This window comes from Aquarana catesbeiana, linkage group LG04, assembly GCF_042186555.1.
Source record: "Aquarana catesbeiana isolate 2022-GZ linkage group LG04, ASM4218655v1, whole genome shotgun sequence".
Lineage (NCBI taxonomy): Eukaryota > Metazoa > Chordata > Amphibia > Anura > Ranidae > Aquarana > Aquarana catesbeiana.
Window position 1 is genome coordinate 562,978,281 of NC_133327.1, and position 25,874 is coordinate 563,004,154.

General features: G+C 42.0%; 1 protein-coding gene and 1 pseudogene across 2 annotated transcripts in view; both read left to right on the top strand.

Annotated features, from left to right (window-relative positions):
- The window catches only part of CNST (consortin, connexin sorting protein), a 225,364-nt gene that overhangs the window by 168,892 nt on the left and 30,598 nt on the right, over nt 1-25,874 (top strand). For both annotated transcript variants that reach the window (XM_073628017.1, XM_073628018.1), the window contains exon 9: nt 516-1,314. In XM_073628017.1, coding sequence (XP_073484118.1) covers nt 516-1,314 — 799 coding nt within the window. The remainder of the gene's footprint in view (nt 1-515; nt 1,315-25,874) is intronic.
- On the top strand, nt 6,491-6,606 carry LOC141142029 (5S ribosomal RNA; annotated as a pseudogene).

Genomic DNA, 25,874 nt, shown 5'->3' on the forward strand with positions numbered 1-25,874 from the left:
AGCAGGGAATAAAGCAGATTTATTGTATATTTTCCATTTAATGTGACCTTTGCTCTGGGTCTTCTCTGCATCATTTGGCAGTATTGATTTCCAATGGCTTGCGCGTGTAATGAGGAAAGGGCTTTGATGAAAGCAGGCTAGCATTGTTCCAGTGCATGAGCATAGTTGTTACACAGTGCCTGGACAGCATGGCACATTGCTGTTTCTAATGATGCAGGTTGTCCTGTTGTGTGTCACTGCTAATTGCACCTTACCTCACACATCTGCATGAGGACACGCGACATGTGCCAGGATGGGTGGGGAAAGAGCCAAGTCATTAAATATTAATGTTCTGATTTCTAAATTTAGCTGTAGTCTAGTCACGGCTAGCCTGGGATACATTGTGTCCTAAACAATGAGGCCTGGGTTGTTATCAAGTCACAGTTTATAGCACTGTCCTTTTTATCGGCACAGCCGGTCTGTTTTTTTTTCTTTTTTAAGCAACTTAAACCATTTTTCTGTTAATGTTCAGGCAGAGAAAGTGATCTTGGCAGCAAGACAGCAACAGACAGGAAGCCTGGCGTGGCAGTTATGAACTTACCGCCCGATGTCAGCGCTGCAAGCTTGATAACCAGAGGAGCTGACGACCAAGCTTTGCACAGTCAGAGCCACAAAGAGGAGAAGCATCTGTCCATCTCTGGAGCAACCTTGGAGATTCACACCCAACCTACAGGGACAGAAGGCAGGGCTAATCCTGACAGCAGCTTCTCTACTGGGGATGCTGGGAAGAATAACAACCTCCTGCAACCAGAAGCAACAGCGAACAGCAGCAATGTGTCAGAAATAGAAACATTCTCCAAGGAGGGAGTAGAAGAACAAGCAGAGAGCCCAATGGTAGACAAATTAATTTCAGCAGCCACAGTTTACTCAGATTGTGTTTCTTCAACTCAGGATGATACTACTGAAGGCAGCAGTTCTTTAGAGGGCTGTAGTTCTAGCACAGAAGACCCTGCCACTAGGGATGAAATAACGGATAAAAAATGGATTATTCATTCGGAGAGCAAAACAGGTGAACTAGGACAATCTTCTGAGAGTGGTGCTGATCAGATATGCTCGAGAGAGAGTTCAAGCAGGGCTCAACATCAAGCAGCAGTTGAATTCATTGCAAGTCTCTTAAACGGGGACCTGAAAGACAGCGAGAGTTTCCTGTCTCACTTGGAGTTTCAGGAAGAGACGTTTTCTGAAGAAGACATGTCACCAAGCCCAGGAGAGTCTGTCTTGGGGGATAGTTTCCTTTCACTGGATGAATTGGCAAAGAGGATAGAGATAGAAGAGGTAAGTGTTATTTTAATTTTTATATATATCCAATTTTGGATTCAGATTTGTTTTTTAAACTGGTGAACTTTGTGGTATTCAGGAAGTTTTAATTCCTAAGGTTTACGTGTGTGTGTGTGTGTGTGTGTATGTGTATATATGTGTATATATGTGTGTGTGTATGTGTATATATATATATATGTGTATATATATATATATATATATATATATATATATATATATATATATATATATATATTATATATTTTATGGTACTTCTATAGTGCTGTTCATTTATGCAGCAATTTACACATATATTGTACATTCACATCAGTCCCTGCCCTCAAGGAGCTTACAATCGAAGGTCCTTAACTCACATTCATACATACATGGGCCAATAAACCTACCAGCATGTCTTTGGAGTTGGAGATTGAAAAGGGAAAGGCTATTTTCCTTTTTATATAACCAATTTTGGATTCAGATTTTTTTAAACTGGTAAACTTTGTGGTTTTCAGGTAGTTTTAATTCCTAATGTTTACGTGTGTGTGTGTGTGTATTTATGGTACTTGTATAACTATGTCAATTTATGCAGTCATTTACATATATATATATATATACATTAACATCAGTCCCTGCCCGCAAGGAGCTTACAATCTTAGGTCCCTAACTCGCATTCATACATACATGGGCGCCAATTAACCTACCAGCATGTTTTTGGAGTGTGGGAAGAAACTGGAGTACCCAGAGGAAACCCATGCAGGCACAGGAAGAAGTTGCAAACTTCAAGCAGGTAGTGCTGTGGTTGGGATTTGCACCAACAACCTTAGTGCTTCTACGCAAAAGAAATCTGGAGCATTGTGTGTGTGTATAAGGCAGTGGTGTGATCCAGGGGTAGAGGGCAGAGAGCCAGAGCATTGTGTGTGTATATAAGGCATGTAAAATGAATATTAGGGGTCCGCAGGATTCAAGATTGTGAGTTTGGTGGTTCATGAGGTCCAAAAAGTTGGCGACCACTGCACTAGAGAACACCTGTGAATGACGCTGAACTCTGGATTTAAAAAAAAAATTCTATTCAAGTATATATTCTTAACTCAAAAAAAGTCCCTTACGTTGCTCTCATGCCTCTTTCAAATCTTCAAGTTCTTTTTTTTTTTTTTTCTTGCTGCTGTGATCCAGCTTTGTGTTAGAAGCGGGCTACATTCATTCTCTATGGTCCCACTGTATGTAGGAACAAGGCCACCCTCTCCTGTTCACTCCTGAGAAGGACAAGGGACTATGAGATTTGTAGTGTGTATAAAGCAGAATGCATGACCACTGTTAAAATGCGCTTCTAACTCCAAACGAAAGGAAGTAGGGGGAGGTTTGGGAGTTCACTGAGGATGTTACAAGGAGCCCGAAAAACACAAAACAATTTTCTGAAATATAGATAACATATTGTATAGATTCTTTTTGGAGACTAGGGATATTTAATGTCACTTTGAACTACCGTGTTAAGCTGGGATATAAAACTACCAATAAGCATTGTCTCGATCACTTGCCAACCACCCCAATTCTGACATTTCACATACACGTAAATATCAGCATTTTACAGGCTACCAGTTTAGAGTTACACAGGAGTTCTGCCCCTAGAATTAATTGTTTTTGCTCTGACGTTCAAGGTGATGCCTCACATGTGTTGTGCAATCGCAGTTAACATATGCATGCAGGACCTACATGCGTGCTCGCCTTTACGCGTAAGCATGGGGGTTTGGGGACGCTTTTATATTTATATATAACATAATTTTATTTTTATTTTTCTTATGTCAATAGTTTTTTATTGTTTTTTTTATGCAGTAAATTCAGAAGGATACAATGTACACAATGTGCAATGATTTATATTTAAGTCGTACATGGAGGTACGGATACAAAGTAAAATGTCTGGTTGTCCAGATAACAGAAAACTTGGAACTGTCATAATCGTACCTGGAGTGACTAAATGTTAACCATAACTTGAGTGTTCTTCCCCCAGGAACCCCATTGGGAACTCTTTTGTTACCCGGGGGAGGAACATCCCATGTGGATATTATCTAACATATAAAGGATAAAGATCAGAAAGCGTTAATATCAGAAAGTGTTAATATCAACAGTTATCTGATTTGTAAGTATTAAAGAAATGTCGCAGCCCCAGACCACAGCTCCCAAGGCTCCCATTTTTTCAGTCCTTTGTTTAGGAGGCCTACGCTGGAAGCCATCATTGTTTTGAAGCTATAGTGGAGGTTCACTGTGTCAAGAGTGTGTTCTACGGATGGGGTTTTGTCAGTTTTCCACATTCTCGTTATGCATAGTCTTGCGGCCAGCAAAATGTGGGTCAGCACGTGCCTATATAATTTTTTTTGTTTGTTTTTTATTTTTCGATCAACTTTATTGCTTTCATAAAGGATATATAACATCCCTTGTGATAGCATGGGCTGTGACAGGTCTTCTTTATGGAGAGATCTGGGGTCTATGACCCCAGATCTCTCCTCCGGCTTCCAAAGCATCAGAACAAACCAGGACCGGTTTGATCAGATACTTGCTTTAATCGTACATCATGGAACACAGAGTAATTACTATGTGGGTTATAGTCCACCTTCAGGTGCCGGACTCTGGCACACCCTAAACAGGAAGTTTGAGGGGGTTTTGCTTCCTCCAGACACCCCCACCTGAGTTGAACTCTTCCCCTCTTCATAAGGCTGAGTATAAGGGATCGGCACTGCCATTTTCTTTCACCTCCCCTACTCGGCGGGGGCTTCCAGGTCTCCTCCACGCCATCCCTCCCTCAATCACAAGTCGATCCCGACAGATCGGAGGCCCGTGCTTGCGCGGGAAAACTCCTTCTTTTTTTTTTTTTTTTTTTTTCTTTTTTTTTTTTAAAGAGAAAGGAGGGGGGGGCGCGATGCCAGGTAGGGGCGGGGCTTAGCTTGGCATTGGCATCCTCCAACGCGGTAGTGTGTTTTAAAAAAAAAAAAAAACTCAAACTGTGCTGGTTGCAAAATTGTCAGAGAGACGTAAGAGCAAAGAGGAGCATGAAAGAGGGTTTGGTGACACAGGCATTTCCTATTTGACACATTTACTATTTGCATCAGGCTGAGCATTAATAGCAGCGGCAGTGGCTGGACTATTGCTCATGCAGTGGATGCAATTTTTTCTGGTAGTACCTCTGCTTTATGCATCAGGCTAGGGGGGGGGGGGGGTTGAAACATCCCCAAAAAAAGAGCTAACGGGGTCTCCCTCAAGCTCTGGAAAGCCTCCTCATCTCTACAAATGGCATCCTCCCCTGGGAGGGGGTGGCTGGTCAGAGTGAGCATCGGGGACATGAAATGTTCGCAACTGTTTTTAACACTAAAGCCCCTGTTTATTTTACTAAAAAGATCTTTTTTCCTCAGCCATGATAGGTTTAAAAAAAAAGTTTAGCGACTTTAATCGCACTCCATTGTGGGTCAAAATGCGGCAGGTTCTCTTGCATTACCCTGGACCCTCAAACTGAGGAACTAGAGGTGCAATTTCTTGCTGAATGGTCCGCTCCACATTTATGTACCCTTAACTGAGTGTTTGGGTTCACTAAAGCCTCCTCAACCTGTGCATGCCTTTCCTGTCCATTCATTGTTGGAAAAGCTTTTTGTATCTGAGAGGATCACCCAGATAAGCATTATTTTCCCTCCTAAAACGTTTTCACCCTTTATCTTATGGAGAAGGAAATTCACTAAGTAGGGTATACCAGCAATTAACACGGCTATATCCTCTGTGGATAACGGTTTGACTTGTCTGGTAGACAATGCTCAAATGCTTAGGGACAGCACTCTTTTCTCTGGCAGTTGAAGTTATCCTGCTCAGCAGGCCCAGGATCTGGCAGCTTTATGTTTACAATAGTTGCTATGAGAGATTCTATCCTTCAGGCCTTGCGCCCTTCGCTAAGCACCATGCAGAAGCTCCTGGCTAGTCTTCCTTTTTGCGGTGAAACAGCTATTTGGGGATGTTTTGGATAATACATTCAAAGAAATTCTAGTGGAAGAAGTACCCCTTTTGCCATTTAAGAAAAGGAGTAAATTTATTTTCGTTTTAAAGCTCCTTCTTCTGTGCCAGGGGCATCAGCTTCCAGGCAGTCACGACAGCTTCCGCCGTCAGGTTCTAAAGAGGTCTTGGGGAGAAACCTACAAGATACTGAATCCTCCTTATGAGGAGGGGCCCCCGTTCGCTCAATAGGGGGAATTCTGCAGTTCTCAGGGATTTGGCAGGAAGAGTGTCAAGACGAATGTGGGACCTTCTCAATAGCTCCAAGGTACAAACTGGAGTTCCAAGAGTTCCCGTCTCCTCGTTTTCTCAGATTAAACGTTCCTAAGGATCCAGAGAAAAAGAAATCTTTCTCTCAAGCATTAGACCATCTTTTGGCAAAAAGTGATTATGGTGGCCCCCATGTAAGAGCAGAGGTTGGGGTTTGGTTAAATCCTAATGGACGTTCTGGATCTCAAAAATCTAAATTCAATTCCTAAATGTAACCACTTTTTTTTTTTTTTTTTCCGACATGGAGTCAGTCCAATCAGTTATCTCCATCCTACAAGGAGGAGAACTTCTGGCGTCAATCGACGTCAAAGATGCATACCTCCATATGCCTATTTCCTCGCTCACTAGTAATATCTACTTTTTGAGGTGGAAAATCTTAATTTTCGGTATGTAGCTCTGCTTTCCGGTCTAGCTACTGCACTTTGAGTGTTTACAAAGGTTCTGGCCCCTCTTCTAGCCAGATTAAGGGCCCAAGGTATAACGATTATGGTTTACCTGGACGATCTGTTCTTGATAGTTCAGTCGGTAACCCGCTTAGACCAAAGTATGGTCACCACATTCAACTACCTGGAATATCTTGGTCGAATTTTCAACCTAGGAGAAATCTTCTTTAAAACCATGAAGAAGGCTAAAATACTTGGGCCTGATCATAGGTACACCCAGAAAAGGGTATTCTTGCCCCAGGCAAATATCAGCGCCATGAAGGAACTGATTTAGGTGGTCGAAGCAAGATGAATTCTTCTATTCAACTTTGCATGAGGTTGTTGGGAAAGATGGTGGCTTCATTCAAGGCCGTTCCTTATGCTCAGTTCCAGTCGAGACTGCTGCAAAACAGTATCCTATCGGCTTGGAACAAAGGGTTCAAGGGCTCTAGATTCCCAATGTGTCTGACTCCAAAGCCTACGGCCACATCACCCTGAAAGCGCCCAATCTCGTCTGATCTTGGAGGCTAAGCAGGGTCGCGCCTGGTTAGTACCTGGATGGACCACCTGGAAATATCAGGTGCTGTAGGTTGGGTACGCCGGAGCCTCAATTTATGGTTAATATCCAAAAATCTGCAAGGGGGAAAATCCTTCCTTCAGTTACCACGGAAGTGGCCCAGATCAGAAATGGCCTTGCCCATTATCGTTCTAGAAATTCAGGCAGAGCGCTTGGTTCTGAGGGCCTGAATGTTCAGTTTACGGTATTGTCCTGCCAGGATTCAATCCGACTATGCCACAGCAATGGCCTATATTAATCACCAAGGGGGCACTAGAAGTTGTGCGGCCCAGAGAAAGGTGAATCATATTCTATCTTGGGCAGAAAACAATGTACTTTGCCTATCGGCGGTCTTCATTTTAGGAATAGAAAATTGGCATGTGGACTGCTTGAGTCGCCAGCAGTTGTTCCTGGGAGAATGGTTCCTTCACCCCGATATCTTCCTGTCAATATGTTGAAGATGGGGGATCCCAGACATAGATTTGTTTACGTCCAAGTTCAACAAAGAAATTGACAACTTGGTGTCAAAAACAAAGGATCCACTAGCATGCAAAACAGATACCTTGCTATTCCCGTGGAATCGGTTTTCACTGATTTATGCATTCCCTCCTATTCTACCTGCGTCCACGATTTGCAGGATCAAGCAGGAAGGGAAGTTAGTGATTCTTGTGGCCCCAGCGGGGCCCAGGAAATCTTGGTATGCAGAGATCGTAAAGATGACAGTAGGGGACCCATGGACCCTACCGCCATGGCTAGACCTTCTTGTGCAAGGTCCGGTATTCCATCCTACTTTACAAACGCTAAATTTAATGATTTGGCTATTGAGACTCACACTCTGAAGAAGTGTGGGGTGTCAGGTTCAGTGGTTTCTACCTTCGTTAATGCAAGGGAGCCGGCCTCCATAATTATATATTATGGAGTCTGGGAAGCATATGTCTCCTGGTGTAAAACCAGGGGTTGCACCCCAGGAAATAGGTCAAAGGTAGAATATAAGGGAGGCAACTTCCTGTTTAGGGTGTGCATACATAGTAATTACTATGGCTCTGTGTCCCGTGATGTACTTCAAAAGAAAAGGATTTTACAGGTAAGCTGTTATAAAAATCCTATTTTCACAATCCAGTAACGGCTTGTTTACAACAAACCGAAACTGGAAGTGACAAAATCCTCATCTCTTCTGGCTTCTGACGTCACACAGTGTCTAGGGAAGTCGATGCCTCTGGTCACAGCCTTAACAGCTTCCCTGATGGGACAGGAGATTCTGGTAAAGATGGCGGCAGGAGAGGGGACCCCACCTGTTTAAATAACTTAAGACCCATCTCCCTGCTCCTGTTTGACTCCAAGCTTTTTGGCCACCTTGTCCACAACCATGTGAGTTGCTACCTGACAACAGCTTTCTCAATCCCCCTAGAGTCTGGCTTCCACCCAAAACATTCCACTGAAACTGCCCTGCTAAAACACACTAATGACCTACTAACGGCTAAAACAAATGGCCATTACTCCATACTTATACTCTAAGACCTTTCTGCTGCCTTTGACACAGTTGACCACCCACTCCTCAATAAATTCCACTCGCTTGGCTTCCGCAACTCTGCTCTTTCCTCATTCTTGTCTTGCCTATCTCAGAGCACTTTCAGTGTCACATACAACATCTCCTCCGTTTACTCTTTCTGTTGGGTACCCCAAGGCTCTGTCCTTGGGCCCCTCCTATTCTCTCTCAACGCCTCCTTCTGGGCTAGCTGATAACCTCCCATGGCTTCCAATACTACCCCTGGATCGGGGATGAGGCTCAGGGAAATAATATGGTGTGGCTATGCATGAAGGTAGAAATCTTTGAGCCTACACAACTACTTTAAACCCAGAAACAAAAATGTAACGTATTGCAGCTTACTAATCCTCGGATGTGGTGGCTGCATTAGTTTTTTTTTTTTTTTTTTTTTACCCTTTTTCCCTTTTAATTTACCTGGTGATCCATCCAGTAACACACTTCCTGTTTTGGGGTATCTGCATTCTGGATGAAGTAGTAAGGCAGACACCCTTTTTGACCGCAGCATTGTTGATCTGGGGAGAGGGTAGTTTTTAGGCAGGCCGTTCAACGTATATTTTCTTTTCTTCTTCTTTTTTTTTGTTTTTGTTTTTTTTTTTTTTTTTTTTTTTTTTTTTTTTGTTCAACCAGCAAGTTGAATAGAAGAAAAATGCCGATTTGCCCTATTAATACACTTGGTGCTGATCTGGGAATCCTTCCTTCAGCGCTATTGTGTTCCACCAGTGGGAATATTTCCTCGCCGGTAGACTACAATGATCAGTGTTACCAGCTATAGATGGCAGCAGTGATCATTCGGGAAAACCTGATAGGCTGGTTGTACACAAATCGATCGATTCACATGTGTACAACCAGCTAGCCCATACATGGAATCAAAATTCGTCCCGTCCCTGCTAATCTGGCTGAATCTTGATCCGTGTATGGCCGGCCTTAGACTAGCTGATTTAGATGGACTGGACTAAAAAATTGAAGCTGAACTCCAGCTCACACTTTATAAGCCATTACAACAAACTGTTTTCATTCTAGCATAAATGTTTTACATAAATTAATATAAGCGGACATTTCTGAACACTCCTGTCAGTGGTAAATGGTTTGTCCCAACCCTCTTAACTGCTACTTTGTCTGGATTGCTTGGTCTGTTAAAGTAAGTTGAAAAATAAGACTTTCTGGCTGGATCACCAGGTGAAATAAAGGTGTGAAAGGTACAGTTGTCCTTTAAGTTTCCCAAAACTGAAGTGGGGCTCCATTATAATGGCTGTAGTTAGTTTGCAGGATTTGTTTTTGGACCGTTTGTGTTCAATATATGAACCATGCAACACTTAAAAATAAATATCTTTAAAGTGATCATGTATCACATGGGGTTTCACCAATACTAGGTATTGGTGCTGAGTATTTACATGAGTACTGGTACTCCTGCAAATGCTCCGATATCCAAAGCAGATACTTTTGGAGTTCAATTTGAATCTTCAATGAATCACATGTGATTTGAACAGGAATGCGGTGCGATTCCTGTCAGAATCTCTTTCGGTTTCCCACATCGCTCCTGTGTGAACCCAGGCTTGTCAGTGATTTCAGCCTGGATTCACACAGGAGCGATGTGGGAAGCCGCATGTGTTGTTTTTTTTTTTTTTTTTTTGTTTTGTTTTGTTTTTTTGTATGGGCTCAAATCGCACAAAAAAGGTATTGGTACTCGGTATTGGCGATTTACTTGACCGACAATATCGGTACTTGCCAGTAAAAAAAAAATAGTGTCAGTGTAACCCAAACACCCCATGACTAAGCTCCATATGTGGAGTAAAACCCGTTGGGGACGTGACCTGGTTGGATCCTGGGCTGAGGCTGCCATACACCTTCTTACGGGGTTTTGCAGAGATGTCCAGGGCTTTTCCGTTAGGTGCAACCCTTAGTATCACATAAATATTGACGTGTGACAACATAAACAATTAGATTTAACGTAAGAAAATGGTGAACAATAATGTAGAATACATAAAAGTAAATGGAAAGTCCATAGTCCTGCTACCATCAGGAGATCCCATGAGTGTGGATGGATTTGGATGACCATATAGAAAGGGTCGAGATTGTTTGATACAAATGCGCTACTTGCTGTGTTAGCAGCTGTGGAGCTGGCGGGTGCAGTATGGTCCTCAGTCACAAGCGGTGTTGAGTAATCAGATGGTGGGAGTCACGGATTAATTAACTGGACGTTTATGGACTTTTCATTTACTTCCATTTTTTTCACTTCATCTTTCATTGTTTATGCTGTCACACGTCGATATTTATGTGATACATTGTCACTTTAAGGATATCATTACTTTGAGGCGCTGCACTTTGGTTTACAGATTGTTTTTGGGGGTTTGTATACTTACCTGCTGCTAGCTACTTTTATATAACTTTAGCGCTGACTTCTATCTATTTTGTATTTCATAAGATGTAGATGTTTCATGAAAGAGGAAATAAAGAAACCAAACTCCATTTAATTTCTCAGCTGTATTTTTCGACAAATTGATATCCTAGATGTAGTCTGTTTTCTGAAGAAGCCTTTGTTTTTGGATGAGGCACACTTGTGTGGAGGACGTATGTCTCCACTCCTTTCCTTGTATGTAGCAAGATCTAGTTGTAATCAGGGGTGCTTTAGCCTGGACAGAAATGTCCATCTACCAATGGTTTACCTCTGGGATCTGTAGGGCAGTTAAAAAAAACATCAATCCTGTCTGAAATCTTGTGAGCTGAAAAATTCTGCCAGTTATGTGACGGTTGTTAACGCTTACTAATGTAGATTTTACCTGGTAAGAAGAAAAATGTTGGAATTTTTTGTCCTTCCTACATTTTACATGTCTGTGCTGGCGAGCTGTAATTGTTTGGAACTGAACTGATAATTTCCTTTGCTCTTTTCCTGTAATGTATAGAAAATTAGCCCGGTAGTCGGTTGTAAGAATGTTTCTGGTTTTTGGGAAGAATCCCCCCCTTATACTTGGATAAGTAACCATTGACACCAATGATCTTTTTAGCTGAGAGGCAAAAATTGTTCATTCAGACCCACTGCAAAGGTAATTCCCACTTTTCCCTTTCCCTGGAGTTCAGCTTTAACAGGGATGTAAAGTGATTTATTTATTTTCTTTCTGTAATGCTCAGCACAAAAAAATTAGTCTGCTCACACTCTTCATCTGCGCACTCTGCAGTATTACCTCAAATGTTATCAGCTTACGCCAGTTCACTCATTGAATGAAAGAACCACCCCAATGTTATGGAAATGAAATGGGGAAAGTGCTCTGTATTCCTAGCACATTTTTGTCCTAGGGTAACAACACTGCTTCACTTCTTCTCCATAGGTACATTACAGTGAGTGAGAATTGTCACTCTAGGACAGGTAAGTGTGTTACTTGAAGAAGAAAAGATAAGTAAAGTGGTAGTTAAGTCCGCTTTGCAACAAGCAAGTAAGCTTATAACAAAGCTTATCTCTAGGTTAAATTAATATCTCCTAAACGTGCACCGTATAGGTGATATTCCAGTGAGCAGCAGCCGGAGACATCACCAGCGCACGCGCTCTAAAGGGACAGCATACCCATGCCATCTCTTCAGAGCTCTGGGTCGCTGCCGTGACTTTGGTGTGCATGTGCGGGAGTGCTGTCATTGGCCGTTCAAACGGCTGGAGCCCGCAAACCCGGCAGGAAGACTGAATCTGTCAATGGTGGCAGTGCGCTGCTGGAGGGATCCATTCTATAGGTAAATCTGCGGTGCATACTATGGCTTAAACCTGCAAGGGGACCTTCTTTTTTTTTTTTTTCTCTGTACACATACCCACGACTGTTACAGGTGGTGGAGCGCAAGGAATCTCAAGAAGGGGCAGTGGCGGAACAGCTTGTCTTCATACTGGTATGTAGAAAGTGGGAGGCACAAAACAGAAGAATAGATTGAGTTAACTAGTCAAAGCACAGACTTGTATACTGGATCAAATTAGAATGGGTCAAGGGGAAAGGGGATGGTCCTTTGTGGGCAGGGCAGTGCATGATGGTCCACGTAGAATGCAGGGTATCTTCTGATGTATTTACATCACTGGTATGATCATTGTTGATGCTGTAAATGCACAAGTGAGCAGCTGAACTTTCTTTGAGGATTCAGCAATTGTGCTTGCAGGTTAGGCAACTATATAAGTGAGGCTCTGGCACAATGCCATTGTGTGAAGCTGTTAACGTTTCCTTTCCTTCACTTGGTGGGTCGCTGATCTGAAATGAGCAATATACATTTGATGTCAGAACATCTACTAAGCTTGACCCGGGTCAGGAACTCGCAACTTAAAACCAAGTCAGTGGTGGCAACTCCTAGATTTTAACCTGACAGCTTCCGTAAAGTATACGTGTAACCTTTAAAGGGTTAGCTCACCCTTACAGAAAATAAAAAAAGTAAAGGTGAGCAAACACAAAACAACCCATCCCCACATCCCTGCTGTATTTACCTCTGGGGTTGCCACACTGTCAGCACCCCCGCAGTGAAATGATTGCTCAACAGCCCCTGAGGCAAGTACAAAGGGGAATGGGGGAGGGGGTGTCTGTTCTTAGTTCACATTTTAAATTATTATTTTTTTGGTAAAGGTGAACTAACTCTTTAAAGATCATCCTCAATGCCCCTCTACAGTTTCTACCTTTTCTATATCCTGCACTTCTCTTTTCGATTGTAAGCTCTTACGAAAACTGCATATATGGGATCTGTTTCTCTGCCAAAGAATTTGTATCTCTGTCCATCCATTTCTGAAATTTAAACCGTTTTGCCACATTTATAGGTCTGGGCCCCTTCCCTAGCCTGTGATGGTTAAGTTAAAGGAGAAGCAGCAGATGGATGAGTTCATCTCTGTCGCTCTCCCTACTTCTATAAGCATGTTCCCTGCACTGCAACCAAGTCAAATTCAGGTGCGTGTATTGAAAAAGTAAATTTTAATGATTTATGACTAAATATAGATGCACTTTAATTTTGTCTTTTATATCTACCTGAGCATTAGCTTTAGGGCACGTTCACACTATGTGCAGTTACATGCGATTTCCTCATGGATTAAGGCAGGTAACTGCAATGACAGAGAGAAAGCTATGGTTTTCTATGTGTAGTTTTCACACCAGAATGCTGTTTCTGTGCATTCCAGAGATGTGCAATGTTATGCAACGTGTTTGTATAATATTGCACCTCACTGGATGGCACTGCATGTTGCTGTACAGCAGGCAAGTGCAAACGGGCCCTTAAAGCGAAAGCTAACTGTGGCAAATTTTTTTATGCATGGCATAATAGCACAATATGAAATACTTACCTTAGAACGAAGCCACCACGCTGTGAGCTCTGACAGACTCTTCCATCTTCACCCGGTCTTCCTTCCCAGTTCGCGCCCTCCGGCCGTCTGATTTGCTGTGATGACATCACTCCCACGCACGTGCACAGGAGTCACGGACTGAGGCGCAGAACTCTGTAAGGAACAGCACAGGTATGCCGTCCCTTCAGAGCGCGTGCATCGGGGACATCACTGGTTGCATAAAGTGTGTTGCATAAAGTGTGAATATCTCCTAAACCGTGAAGGTTTAGGAGATATTCATAGTACCTAGAGGTAAGCCTTATTATAGACTTACCTCTAGGTACAAGCCTACAGAATGGGTTTACATCCACTTTAATGTGTGTCGGGGCAAAAGTAAACATGCACTTCATCTCTCAAAGTTTTATCTTGAAATCCCATGCAACATTGCATACATTGATTTCTTTCCCAGCAAAACAGTGCTGGTCCCTTTACTTCCAAGAGCCTGCCCAAACACTGTTTAGGGAGAGGGCTCACTAGGGATGTAGTTGTAGGGACAGACATGCCTATGTCTCTAAGAAATGACCTCCCAGGTGATGATGTCAGAGGGAGCAATACAAGCTCTCTCTGGCTGTGTCTTTGCATAGTAAAACGCACCAACTTAGGCTCGCCATACATGGTTAAAGGGAACTAAACCCATCGATTTAACTTTACCCAAAATGGTCACTTTCAAGGCACGCCGTGAATGGTTAGTTGCTTGTGATCTCAGCCATACTGTCAAGTCATCAAATGGCTGGTGTCATAAGTGATTATCTGTGCAGAACCGTGGGAACTCCAGGTCAAAATTGCGGCTTCACAGGATCTTCAGAGAAATTTGTGTATACCTAGTTCAATTGTTTTTTTTGTTTTTTTTTATTTTAATTGCAACTCTCTTGTAAAACTTTGGTAAAACAGGATTTTTATCGCCCTTTTTTTTTTTTTTTTTTTTTTTTTTTTTTTGTCCTTGCAAGTTTTAAGAGTGACACAGTTAAAATCTCCTACCACAATGAAAATACTCTGTTTTTTTTGTTGTCTGCACATGACCTCATGTAGTAGTGTGTGCTAGCCTAACATTAGCTTGAAGGTTGACATAGATGGCTGTAATAAAAACCATTGCAAATTCACTCGGCCAGTGAAAAGGTCTTTATTTTAATATTAGAACTCAATGTCCAGGCAGCAGCAGCTCTCAGTAACACTGGTGTCTGTGCACCAACTGTTGTTTATATATACACATACCCCCCCCCCCGAAATAGTTCGCCCTGCTAAACCCACAGCTAAGTCAGGGACATTTTCATGCAGCCAAGTTTCCGTAATCACCATAACACAGCTATCCATACGGTGGTTAGTAATCCGTAGCCTCAAATCATCCATCTTATTAATGAGAGAGCAAGCATCGGTCAGAGAGAGGCTGGGTATAGCAGGATTATACAGGGCTGCTCTTGGCCTGGCCCGAATATCGGCTCGCTTTCCCTCAACTTGCCATCGGTAGGCCTTGCACACCCATCCAGAGAAGCAATCTTCTGTCTTTGCTGCTTCCCCCACACCATTGTCTGTGCCTCCACACAGAGGCGCTTTCAGCATCAGCACATAAGACTCTCAAATACAGGATTTCAGTCTGTGTGTAGGTTCTAATTTTAGGTGTCAAGCTGCTACCTATTGGATAGTGCTGAGCTGCTATGTCTGCGCATGCCACCGCCATGCATCCTGAAGGACTTATGTCATCGTGCAGGCGTGTGGCGTTAAACGCAACCCATCAAAAGACCGATGCACAGGGCCAGCAAAGTGGATGCCGATAGATCTGTACCTAAAGTATATCTCCTACATTATGCATGTGGATGGATTTTTACCATATTTAATATATATTACACAGTGAGCACTAGATGGTTCTCTTGTGTTATGTATGAGACCATAGACCAATGATGGCGAGCCTTGGCACCCCAGATGTTTTGGAACTACATTTCCCATGATGCTCATACACTCTGCAGTGTAGTTGCGCATCATGGGAAATGTAGTTCCAAATCATCTGGGGTGCCAAAGTTTGCCATCATTGCCATAGACCTTGAGCCTCCTTGTCAGCAGGTTTGGGATTTGCTGGACCTGGAGGATGATATTTTCAGAATGCTGTCTTTTGCGGTGGTCTAAGAGCCTGGGCAGATGCCATCCAATGTATGCTCTTTTGTGGCCTTCTGTAACCTAAGAGGTCAACACGTCAGGATAAGCATCCAACTAGTAGTGACCCCCAGAATTGGATTCACTGCAACCATTTTTGTTTTTTTGGACATTTTAGTTTTGTTTCACATTAATATTCGCAAACGTGTATAAAGTTTTTAAGAGATTCATGGTGAAAGTGTGTATCTATCTTTTTTTATATAGATATATAGATATATAGATATATATCTATATAGATATATAGATATATATCTATATAGATATATATCTATATAGATATATATATATATATCTTTTTATTGGAGCACTGCACTTTTACACAGAACATATTCGTGTGTACTGGTTCTATTATAATTAATTGGCATATTATATAACTTACAAATGGCTGTTTTTTCTGTATTGTCAGGCCTGCTGCATACTCAGGATTTCGCACTCCTCTAGGACAGAGGCTCGCGGGCCGAATCTGGCTCGCCAGGCCATGTAATGTGGTCCCTGTACCCAGTTTTGCAGCCAAAACCTGTCTGAACTACATTTCACCACCTCTGGCTCTCACCCTCCGCTCCCACTCCCTGCTGTCAGTTGTAAACACAGAAGCCTTCTGTGTTTACAAGGGACTGCTTTGCTCAGTGGCTCCCAGATCTAACAGTTCCCCGCATGTGCTCACGGCGGTGACAGATCTCCAAAGAGACAACGATCTCTATGCAAAGTGAGGCAGATACACCTGCAAAGGGGTGGGGGTGGGGGGGGTTACTAGAATGGGCCAGGTAGTAGAGAGAGATGCAAGGAACCTTTTGGGCGGTGGATGGGGGAGTTGGAATTGCATTTACACATTCTGCACCCTGTACACAGCACACCCTCGAACTCTGCATTCGGTATGTAGCGCAACCCTAAACCCTGCTGTCTCTACATAGAGCACTCTGTACGTAGCGCCCCCCAGAACCCTGCACTCTGTACACAGAGCACCCCAGATCCAACCAGTCTTTTGGACAACCATACTACTGATGCGGCCACGATAAAACAGAGTTTGACACCCCTGCTCTAAGTGAACCACTGAAGAAAAGGTGCGCCATCCCTGATGATCTGGACATTTGGCTTTCTGTCAATTTGTAGTATGTACCACAAACAGTTGTAAATTTGTTTTACATAATATGATTATGGCCCTATTGAGGTTTAATGTTTTAACCCATGAGATGCCGAATTGAAATGCTGAAGCTTCAGTTTGTAATTATGTATGACCACAAGGGGACAGTAATATTTTGCTTAATACTACACATTGGTTGTGCTTTACTCTTCCTGTTTACAATGCAAGTCTTAATTGGTTGACTAATTGATAAGCACGCCATTCAAAAATAAATACTTTTCCCTATGAAAAATGTTGTTCCGTTTTTGTAAATAAATGTTGTATTTATTGTTTTATTTATTTTGCAAAATGCAGGAGGTATCTAAATAAGCAAAAACAACATTGACAGCAACTGTTGGTTTCAGTGCAGACACACACTGGAAGTCTTCAGCTGCCTTGGGAAGGTTTTGAGTTGGGGACCACACTAATCCGAGGTGCCTTGACGCAGCAGTTGGCTTACACATGTATTTGCAAATGTATGCAACAAAAAAACCTGAGCACCTTCTGTATTGTTATGGATAATAATGTATAGCTGCAAAACTCTTATTCCTACCTACCAGCTTTGCCCAAGTGAGCTCTGTGCTGGGTGCAGTTTACCAGCGATTATGCCTTATTGTGTTTTATGTTGAAGGAACTTTACCAGCCACTTTGCACCTCTGTGAAAAGACAGAACATAAGCAAAAAGGGCACCTGCTTAGCTCAGTATATCTGTGTCTGCCAGTTATGTGGATAGACATGTGAGGGACACTGAAAACCATACGAGGTCTGAAAATGGTGACCTAGGAATTTGCTTGTGTGTCATTCTAGGCATTAACACAGTCACACAAACACAGGTTGTTTGCTTTTGACCCTGTTTTGATGTAGTACTTACACTCCTAAAGTTAGTTCTTTAAAGAAAAACTTTCATGAAGCCATAGAGAAAGTGAGTGGGTGCCTGCACTAAAACACAGAAAAATCTCACTCACCAGCAAGAAAAGTGATCGAGCAGCACCTCTTTACGTCTGACCAGCATGGAGCAGCTGAGTGCTCTCCACCAGCGAAAGGATTGCTAACGTAAAGCCCAGATAGAAGCTGCAGTCCTCATGTGAATATTATGGTTGGCGCCTTGCCAGAATCAGATATGAAGATGCGAAGCGGTTGTAAACTACGCCAGTAAAAATAAAAAGTAAACTTTGCCCTGTAAGGCAATTTCATAATGTGCTAGTATGCATAGCATTCTAGCACATTATAAAACACTTGCCTTAGAAAGAAGCCCTCCAGTGGTGCGCTGTCACAGCTAACAGGGCTTCCATCTCCCCCCAGCCTTCCTTCCAGGTTCATGGGCTCCGGCTGCATGAGTGGCTGGAGCTGCAATGACGCCATTCCCGCTCATGCGGCAGGAGTCCTCAGCTCCAGCACGGAGCTCTGAAGGTTCTGAGCGGTATGCTGGACCTTCAGAGCGCATGCGCCGTTGACATCACCTCCTGCGGGTTTAGGAGATATTCATTTTACCTACAGGTAAGCCTTATAGGCGCACTTGTAGATAAAAATTACAACGCAGACTTTACTACTGCTTTTAAAGTAGAACAGCACTGTATCCGTGCACCATAATACTGTTTAATATGTTTGTTTATTCAAAAACCCCTCCCTAGCATTTCTGGCCACGGCCTACTTGGGTAAGGGCAGATGATTCATGTATCAAAATTCATAAATAATTGTGTCTGCGCTAAAGAATTTGATAGTAATAAAACAAAGAAACAAAAAATCAATAATAAAAAATGTAAATATGAACTATAACTTAACAAAAAATAAGTGCTATCAATCTGTGATAAATAAATATCCAAAGTGCAACATGCATAAAGTATATAAAATCCATGTGCTGATTCAGATATCACAAGAGTATTCACTCCTTCAATAAAGTGATATGTAGAGTTCATAAAGTTAATGAATAACAAATGTAAAGTGCAAAAATACAGTGTCCATTATCAGTGGTGTCCATCATACTCATCCAAAACAGCGTGCAAAAAAATATATATATATAGCATGCTCCAGTGACCCCCAACAGCATATGCGCTCACCTCTGAGCATGTGACACAGTACCTAAACTATGTCAAATCACGCTTGGGAGCCACTCCTGGGCTCTTAAAAGGTTTTTTGCTGCAGAGGGGGGGCACTGGAGTCTCCTTCCCTCCCGCCCGTGGATGACCTTTCTGCCCCGAAGCTGGAAACCAGGGGGATACCACAACTTTGCGACCGGGACCACATCATTCATACTTCACGCTTGTACCCCTGCAGGGGTGAAGCGCTCTGTTGGAGGTGAACATCTGCATACCTTTTAAGAGCCCAGGAGTGGCTCCCAAGCGTGATTTGACATAGTTTAGGTACTGTGCCACACGCTCAGAGGTGAGCGCATATGCTGTTGGGGGTCACTGGAGAGCACTGGAGCATGATAGATAGATATATAGATATATATATATATATATATATATATATATATCTATATATATATATATATATAATATTTTTTTTTTTTTTTTTGCACGCTGTTTTGGATGAGCATGATGGACACCAGTGATAATGGACACTGTATTTTTGCACTTTACATTTGTTATTCATGAACTTTATGAACTCTACATATCACTTTATTGAAGGAGTGAATACTCTTGTGATATCTGAATCAGCACTTGGATTTTATATACTTTATGCATGTTGCACTTTGGATATTTATTTATCACAGATTGATAGCACTTATTATTTTTTGTTAAGTTATAGTTCATGATATTTACATTTTTTATTATTGATTTTTTGTTTCTTTGTTTTATTACTATCAAATTCTTTAGCGCAGACACAATTATTTATGAATTTTGTTATGCACACGGGTATGAAACGTGATTAGTGTTTGCAGCTTGCCTTCAATAGGAATTCACTCTAGAGGCATTTATCCATCTGTGGCTCGCAAGGTCCTTCTATACTTAGATGGTTCATGTAGTGTTTACTCCTTGGAATCCTTCTGCCGTTAGCTCAGGCATACAAGCAGGAGGGTGTTCTTAGCTCAGCAAACCCCTCCCTCCGTACTGAAGACTCTTGGAATGTATCACATCATTTGCCTATGCATGGAAACCAGAAAGTAACTGAAGAAATGTAAAAAAAAAAAAAAAAGTTCAAAACAAGTAGATATTATATACTGTACTTTCCTATCTATTTACTAATGCTAACAGCATAAGGATTACAAATAACCAATGTTGGGGCCTTGCGGGGTCCCCTTCTGATAGCAATATAGGGTCACCAAGTTGCTATGAAAAAGAAACCCTGCGAGGCACTGAAACATTGTTTTTTATGCTTTATGTGACATTGTCTACATGTGCAAAAAGATCATTTGGAGTGCTGGTGACTTTGCATTTTTGTATCAGAATGGCAGGTGTGACATGGCCCTGAGGGAAAATGTATAGCATCAGCTTTCTTATGTCCTGAGTCTCAGAGAAAATGATTACCTCAATTTGGACTCTACATAATGATTTCAGTAGTTGGATGTCAATTATCCTCATTAGGAGTAGGAGAGGTTTTGTGAAACACTGATTCCAATGTGAAATCACCTCTTCCACATTTTGGAAAATCACTTTTACTGGCTATCGAACAGTGTGCCTACTACTAACTAGTGCATTGTGCGCTACTACTTTTTATTTAATATATTCTTATTTCTGTTGCCAAAAAACAATTGTTTTATAAAAGACCAAATCATAATGAACAGTTTTAAAGCGGAGTTCCAGTCATATTTTTGTTTAATAGGTCAGCAGCTACAAAAAGTGTAGCTGCTGACTTTTAATTAACAGCCACTCACCTGTCCTATGATCCAGCGGTGCACTCGCCCGTGCTGTGTTCTCCCCGTGTCCTCCCTTGCGGCACTAACATCCGTACTATGGGCACCCAACTGTGACAGCTTGCGGCTTCACACCCGGTGCTCACTGCGCATGCTCGAGCAGTGCTGCCCTCTGTGACTGGTCCTGAAGTCTTCTAGGACCTGTCATATGTCCCAGAAGACTTCGGAATGGGGAACGTCCGCTTCTGATCACCTAAGACGACCGGAACGGAAGTGGGAGCAGGTACCTGTCAAAATCGAGGACCTGCTCCCAACCCCCCCCCCCCAAAAGCTCAGTTTCACAAACAGGAGCTGGGGAGGAGACCTTAAAGGGGAAGTTTATTTTGAGACATCATACTACTGATGACTTCTATAGATTAGCTTACTACCACTGTGCATAAATGTGTACAACAGTGTAAGCGGCTTTTTTGTACATGGCTTTATGCTAACCTTGTCAGCTGTCCAAGGTATAGCTGGAAACCTTTTAATTGTTATAGATTTTTTTTTTTTTTTTGGTACGTTTTTTTTCCAACAGATTAATCTGCTGAACATTATGGTGAAATCTAGAATGATGACATATATTGGCCCAGTTAGGACATTTAGGTGATGCAGGTTTATTTATAACAGCTGGGAACATACAAGATCATGTTTAAAACATAGGAGCATGCAAGTTTTATTTAGTGAGGGGAAAAAGTATTTGATCCCCTGCTGATTTTGTACGTTTGCCCACTGACAAAGAAATGATCAGTCTATAATTTTAATGGTAGATTTATTTTAACAGCGAGAGACAGAAAAACAACAAACCCCCTTGCAAAACATGACTTGGTACTTGGTGGCAAAACCCTTGTTGGCAATCACAGAGGTCAGATGTTTCTTGTAGTTGGCCATCAGGTTTGCACACATCTCTGGAGGGATTTTGTCCCACTCCTCTATGCAGATCCTCTCCAAATCATTAAGGTTTCGAGGCTGACGTTTGGTAACTCGAACCTTCATCTCCCTCCACATATTTTCTATGGGGTTAAGGTCGAGACTGGCTAGGTCACTCCAGGATCTTAATGTGTTTCTTCTTGAGCCACTCCTTTGTTGCCTTGGCCGTGGGTTTTGGGTCATTGTCATGCTGGAATACCCATCCATGACCCATTTTTTAGTGCTCGGCTGAGGAAATGTGGTTCTCATCCAAGATTTTGACGGTACATGGCCCATATATTGTCCCTTTGATGTGAAGTTGTCCTGTCCACTTAGCAGAAAAACACCCCTAAAGCATAATGTTTCCACCTCCATGTTTGACGGTGGGGATGGTGTTCTTGGGGTCATGGGCAGGATTCCTCCTCCTCCAAACACAGAAGTTGAGTTTATGCCAAAGAGCTCGATTTTGGTCTCATCTGACCACAACACTTTCACCCAGTTCTCCTCTGAATCATTCAGATGTTCATTAGCAAACTTCAGACCGGCCTGTATGTGTGCTTTCTTGAGCAGGGGGACCTTGCGGGCGCTGCAGGATTTCAGTCCTTCATGGTGTAGTGTGTTACCAATTGTTGTTTCTGGTGACTGTGGTCTGAGCTGCCTTGAGATCATTGAAAAGATTCTGTAGTTCTGGGCTGATTCCTCACCATTCTCATGATCTTTGAAACTCCACGAGGTGAGATCTTGCATGGAGCCCCAGACCGAGGGAGATTGACCGTTATTTTGTGCGTCTTTCAGTTGCACATAATCGCACCAACTGTTGTCACCCTCTCACCAAGCTGCTTGGCGATGGTCTTGTAGCCCATTCCAGCCTTGTGTAGGTCTACAATCTTGTCCCTGACATCCTTGGACAGCTCTTTGGTCTTAGCTATGGTGGAGAGATTGGAATATGATTGATTCTGTGGACAGGTGTCTTTTATACGAGTAACAAGCTGAGATTAGCAGCACTCCCTTTAAGAGAGTGCTGCTAATCTCAGCACATTTACCTGTATAGAAGACACATGGGAGCCAGCAATCATGTTGATTGATAGGGTATCAAATACTTATTTCATTCATTAAAATGCAAATCCATTTATAACTTTTTTGATGTGCGTTTTCTGGATATTTTTGTTGTTCTGTCTCACTGTTAAAATAAACCTACCATTAAAATTATAGGGGATCAAATACTTTTTTCCCTCTCTGTATATAGTTTCTTACAATGCAATCATATTGGGTACAATATGATTGCTTGCGAAGATGTACGACATTGTAACTAACCATGAATCTTTATTACAAATTTGTAACAGTCATTGTGTATACTTTCACCTAATTAAAATCCTTATCTACAGAGTAACTCTCAATTATTTAATTATTAAGTCAAACTCTTTGTGTCTTGATAAAACTTCTCCATCCCAAGGACAAAAACGTGTTTACAAGTTTTGGAGATTGAACTTCGTACACCCCACTCTGTGTTAAACGTCTTATGTGTTTAACCATACAATTCTATATATGTATGTATTTATATTTTGATTAAATATGCACTAAATTTTTTACTGTCTGTATGTATTGATGCAAAGTGAACTGTTTTCTTTAATATTTTCTAATTATTAACTTATATATTCAAATATAAACAAAGTACAAGCAGACCCATATCTGTGGACTTATCAAGTACATAGTTTTCCCACCTTTTACTCTAGTAATTACAGATGTTGGGTTTTAATTTATTTCTCATCAATGTCGCTCTCCTTGAAAATATAGTACAGTCAAAAGCTCAACTTCAAAGTTGCGTATTCTCCATTATTAAATAATATACATGTTTCTATAGGCTAACAGCTATTGCTTAATATTGCATTAATAATCATGATAATATGAATATCAATAATATTTATAACGCATGCAAATTACTGTGAATAATATGAAATACATGGGTTTATATGAAATCCTATTAAACATTCTAAAGGGGGGGTAGGTAGGTTTACTGTAATAATTGGTAATTGGGGGGGGCGGCAAGAGGAAAGTCTAAGAGCATGCTTAAAAGTGGAGGGGATTCTGGGAAATTCTGTTCCGCCCTGATATGGGTGAATAGATTTTGTCAGGCACAAGTCATGCAGGTCACAGCTAGGTGTCCGTATGCTGCTAAAATTGCTTTTCTGCTAACTAAAGGATCAAAAGGTTTGTAGGGGGGAGCGTTGGTTACAACCTGAGGAGCAATTAGAAACCCCTTTAAAGTGTAAGTTCTTCTGCATCAAAGTGTATCACATCCCATTAACTAGGATTAAAACAAACACTTCCTATAATGTAAGGGCAGTGCAAGATTTCAAATGCTCTTCTCTCCTATTTGAATGTCGCATGCGCACATGGTCTGATTTGGCCATGCTGATCGCTCAGTTCTCAGTCTTCTTGGAGCTGAGAATGGTGACTGTCATTCACCACTATCTGCTCTGGAGCGCCTGGCTGGGGAGGGGGCAGGAGCACCTGGGTCAGGCTCTCAGCCTCAATCTGAGAGGCTAAGCCAGCTGCTGGCCAGGCATCCTGGTGGATCCTGACAAGATGATTGGCCTCCTTCCAGAGTCTGGAACGGCTCTGTGACATCAGCTGCTAGCCTGTTTGCTGCTTCTGGGTCACAGAAGAGCAAAAGTAAATGCACTTCAATGACCCACAAAAGTATGACCAAAAAAGCTTTGTCTGTATTTCTCTTTTAAAGAATTTTGTCATCACATAATGAACAGGATAAAGTTCACTGACTCCTAGATAGTACAGCTGCAATTACTTTTGCCAAAAGCTCTTTATACACAGTCTTAATTTCTAGACCAGCCTTTTTCATGGAGGAACCTTTGAATTAATAGTATATCACCAAAATTCACCAAAAATGTTCTTTTTTAAAGTTTGTTCTATTTAAATCCAATACTTTATGCAATATACAGTGGATATAAAAAGTCTACACACCCCTGTTAAAATGTCAGGTTTATGTGATGTAAAAAATGAGACAAAGGTAAATCATTTCAGAACTTTTTCCACCTTTTTAATGTGACCTATAAAACTGTACAACTCAATTGAAAAACAAACTGAAATCTTTTAGGGAGGGAAGTAAAAATAAAAAACTAAAATAATGTGGTTGCATAATTTGTGCACACCCTCTTAAAACTGGGGATGTAGCTGTGTCCAGAATTGAACAATCACATTCAAACTGATGCTAAATAGGAGTCAGTACACATTTGCCATCATTTAGAGTGCCTCTGATTAACCCCAAATAAAGTTCAGCTGTTCTAGTAGGTCTTTCCTGACATTTTCTTAGTCGCATACTACAGCAACAGCCATGGTCCACAGAAAGCTTCCAAAGCATCAGAGGGATCTCATTGTTAAAAGGTATCAGTCAGGAGAAGGTTACAAAAGAATTTCCAAGGCATTAGATATACCATAGAACACAGTTGAGACAGTCATCAAGTGGAGAAAATATGGCACAACAGTGACATTGCAAAGAACTGGACGTCCCTCCAAAATTGATGTGAAAGACTAAAAGAAAAATGGTCAGGGAGGCTGCCAAGAGGCCTACAGCAACATTAAAGAGGTGGTAATCCCTTGTCTTTTTTCACCTTAATGCATGAAAAAACACCTGGTAGTGACCCCGTTTTACTTACCTGAGCCCTGGAATTTCCAACAGCGAGGACACGCTGTCCCTCTGCCCGGGGTTCTCGGCACTTGATTGAATAGATTGATACCAGCGCAGCCATTTGCTCTGTCAGTCAAATCCAATGACGCGGGGGCAGGGCCGAGTCGTACATTCAGCGGCTATGGACGCTGAAAGCTGGACTCGGGAGCTCACCCGCAAGGTAACCCCCTGGGAGAGCGCTTCTCCTAGGGGGTTATCTAATGCGGGGAGGAACCGCAAGAGCTGCCGAGGGACCCCAGAAGTCGGTGTTCTGGGCCACTCTGTGCAAAACGAACTTCACAGTGGAGATAAGTTTGACATGTTTGTAAAGCTTCAAATTTTTTTTTTTTTCCCTAAAATAACAATCACTTTTAAAGCTGCAGGAATATCTGGCAAGTACTGGCTGTGTGGTACATGTGACAACAATCTCCCATGTTCTTCATATGTCTGGGCTATGGGGTAGAGTGGCAAGACGGAACCTTTTCTTACAAAGAAAAACATCCAAGCCCAGCTATATCTTGCAAAACACGTCTGAAGTCTCCCAAAAGCATGTTGGAAAATGTGTTATGGTGTGATGAAACCAAGGTTGAAGTTTTTGGCCATAATTCCAAAAGTCATGTTTGGCACAAAAACAACACTGCACATCACCAAAAGTACACCATACCCATAGTGAAGCATGGTGGTGGCAGCATCATGCTTTGGGGCTGTTTTTCTTCAGCTGGAAGAGGGGCCTTAGTCAAG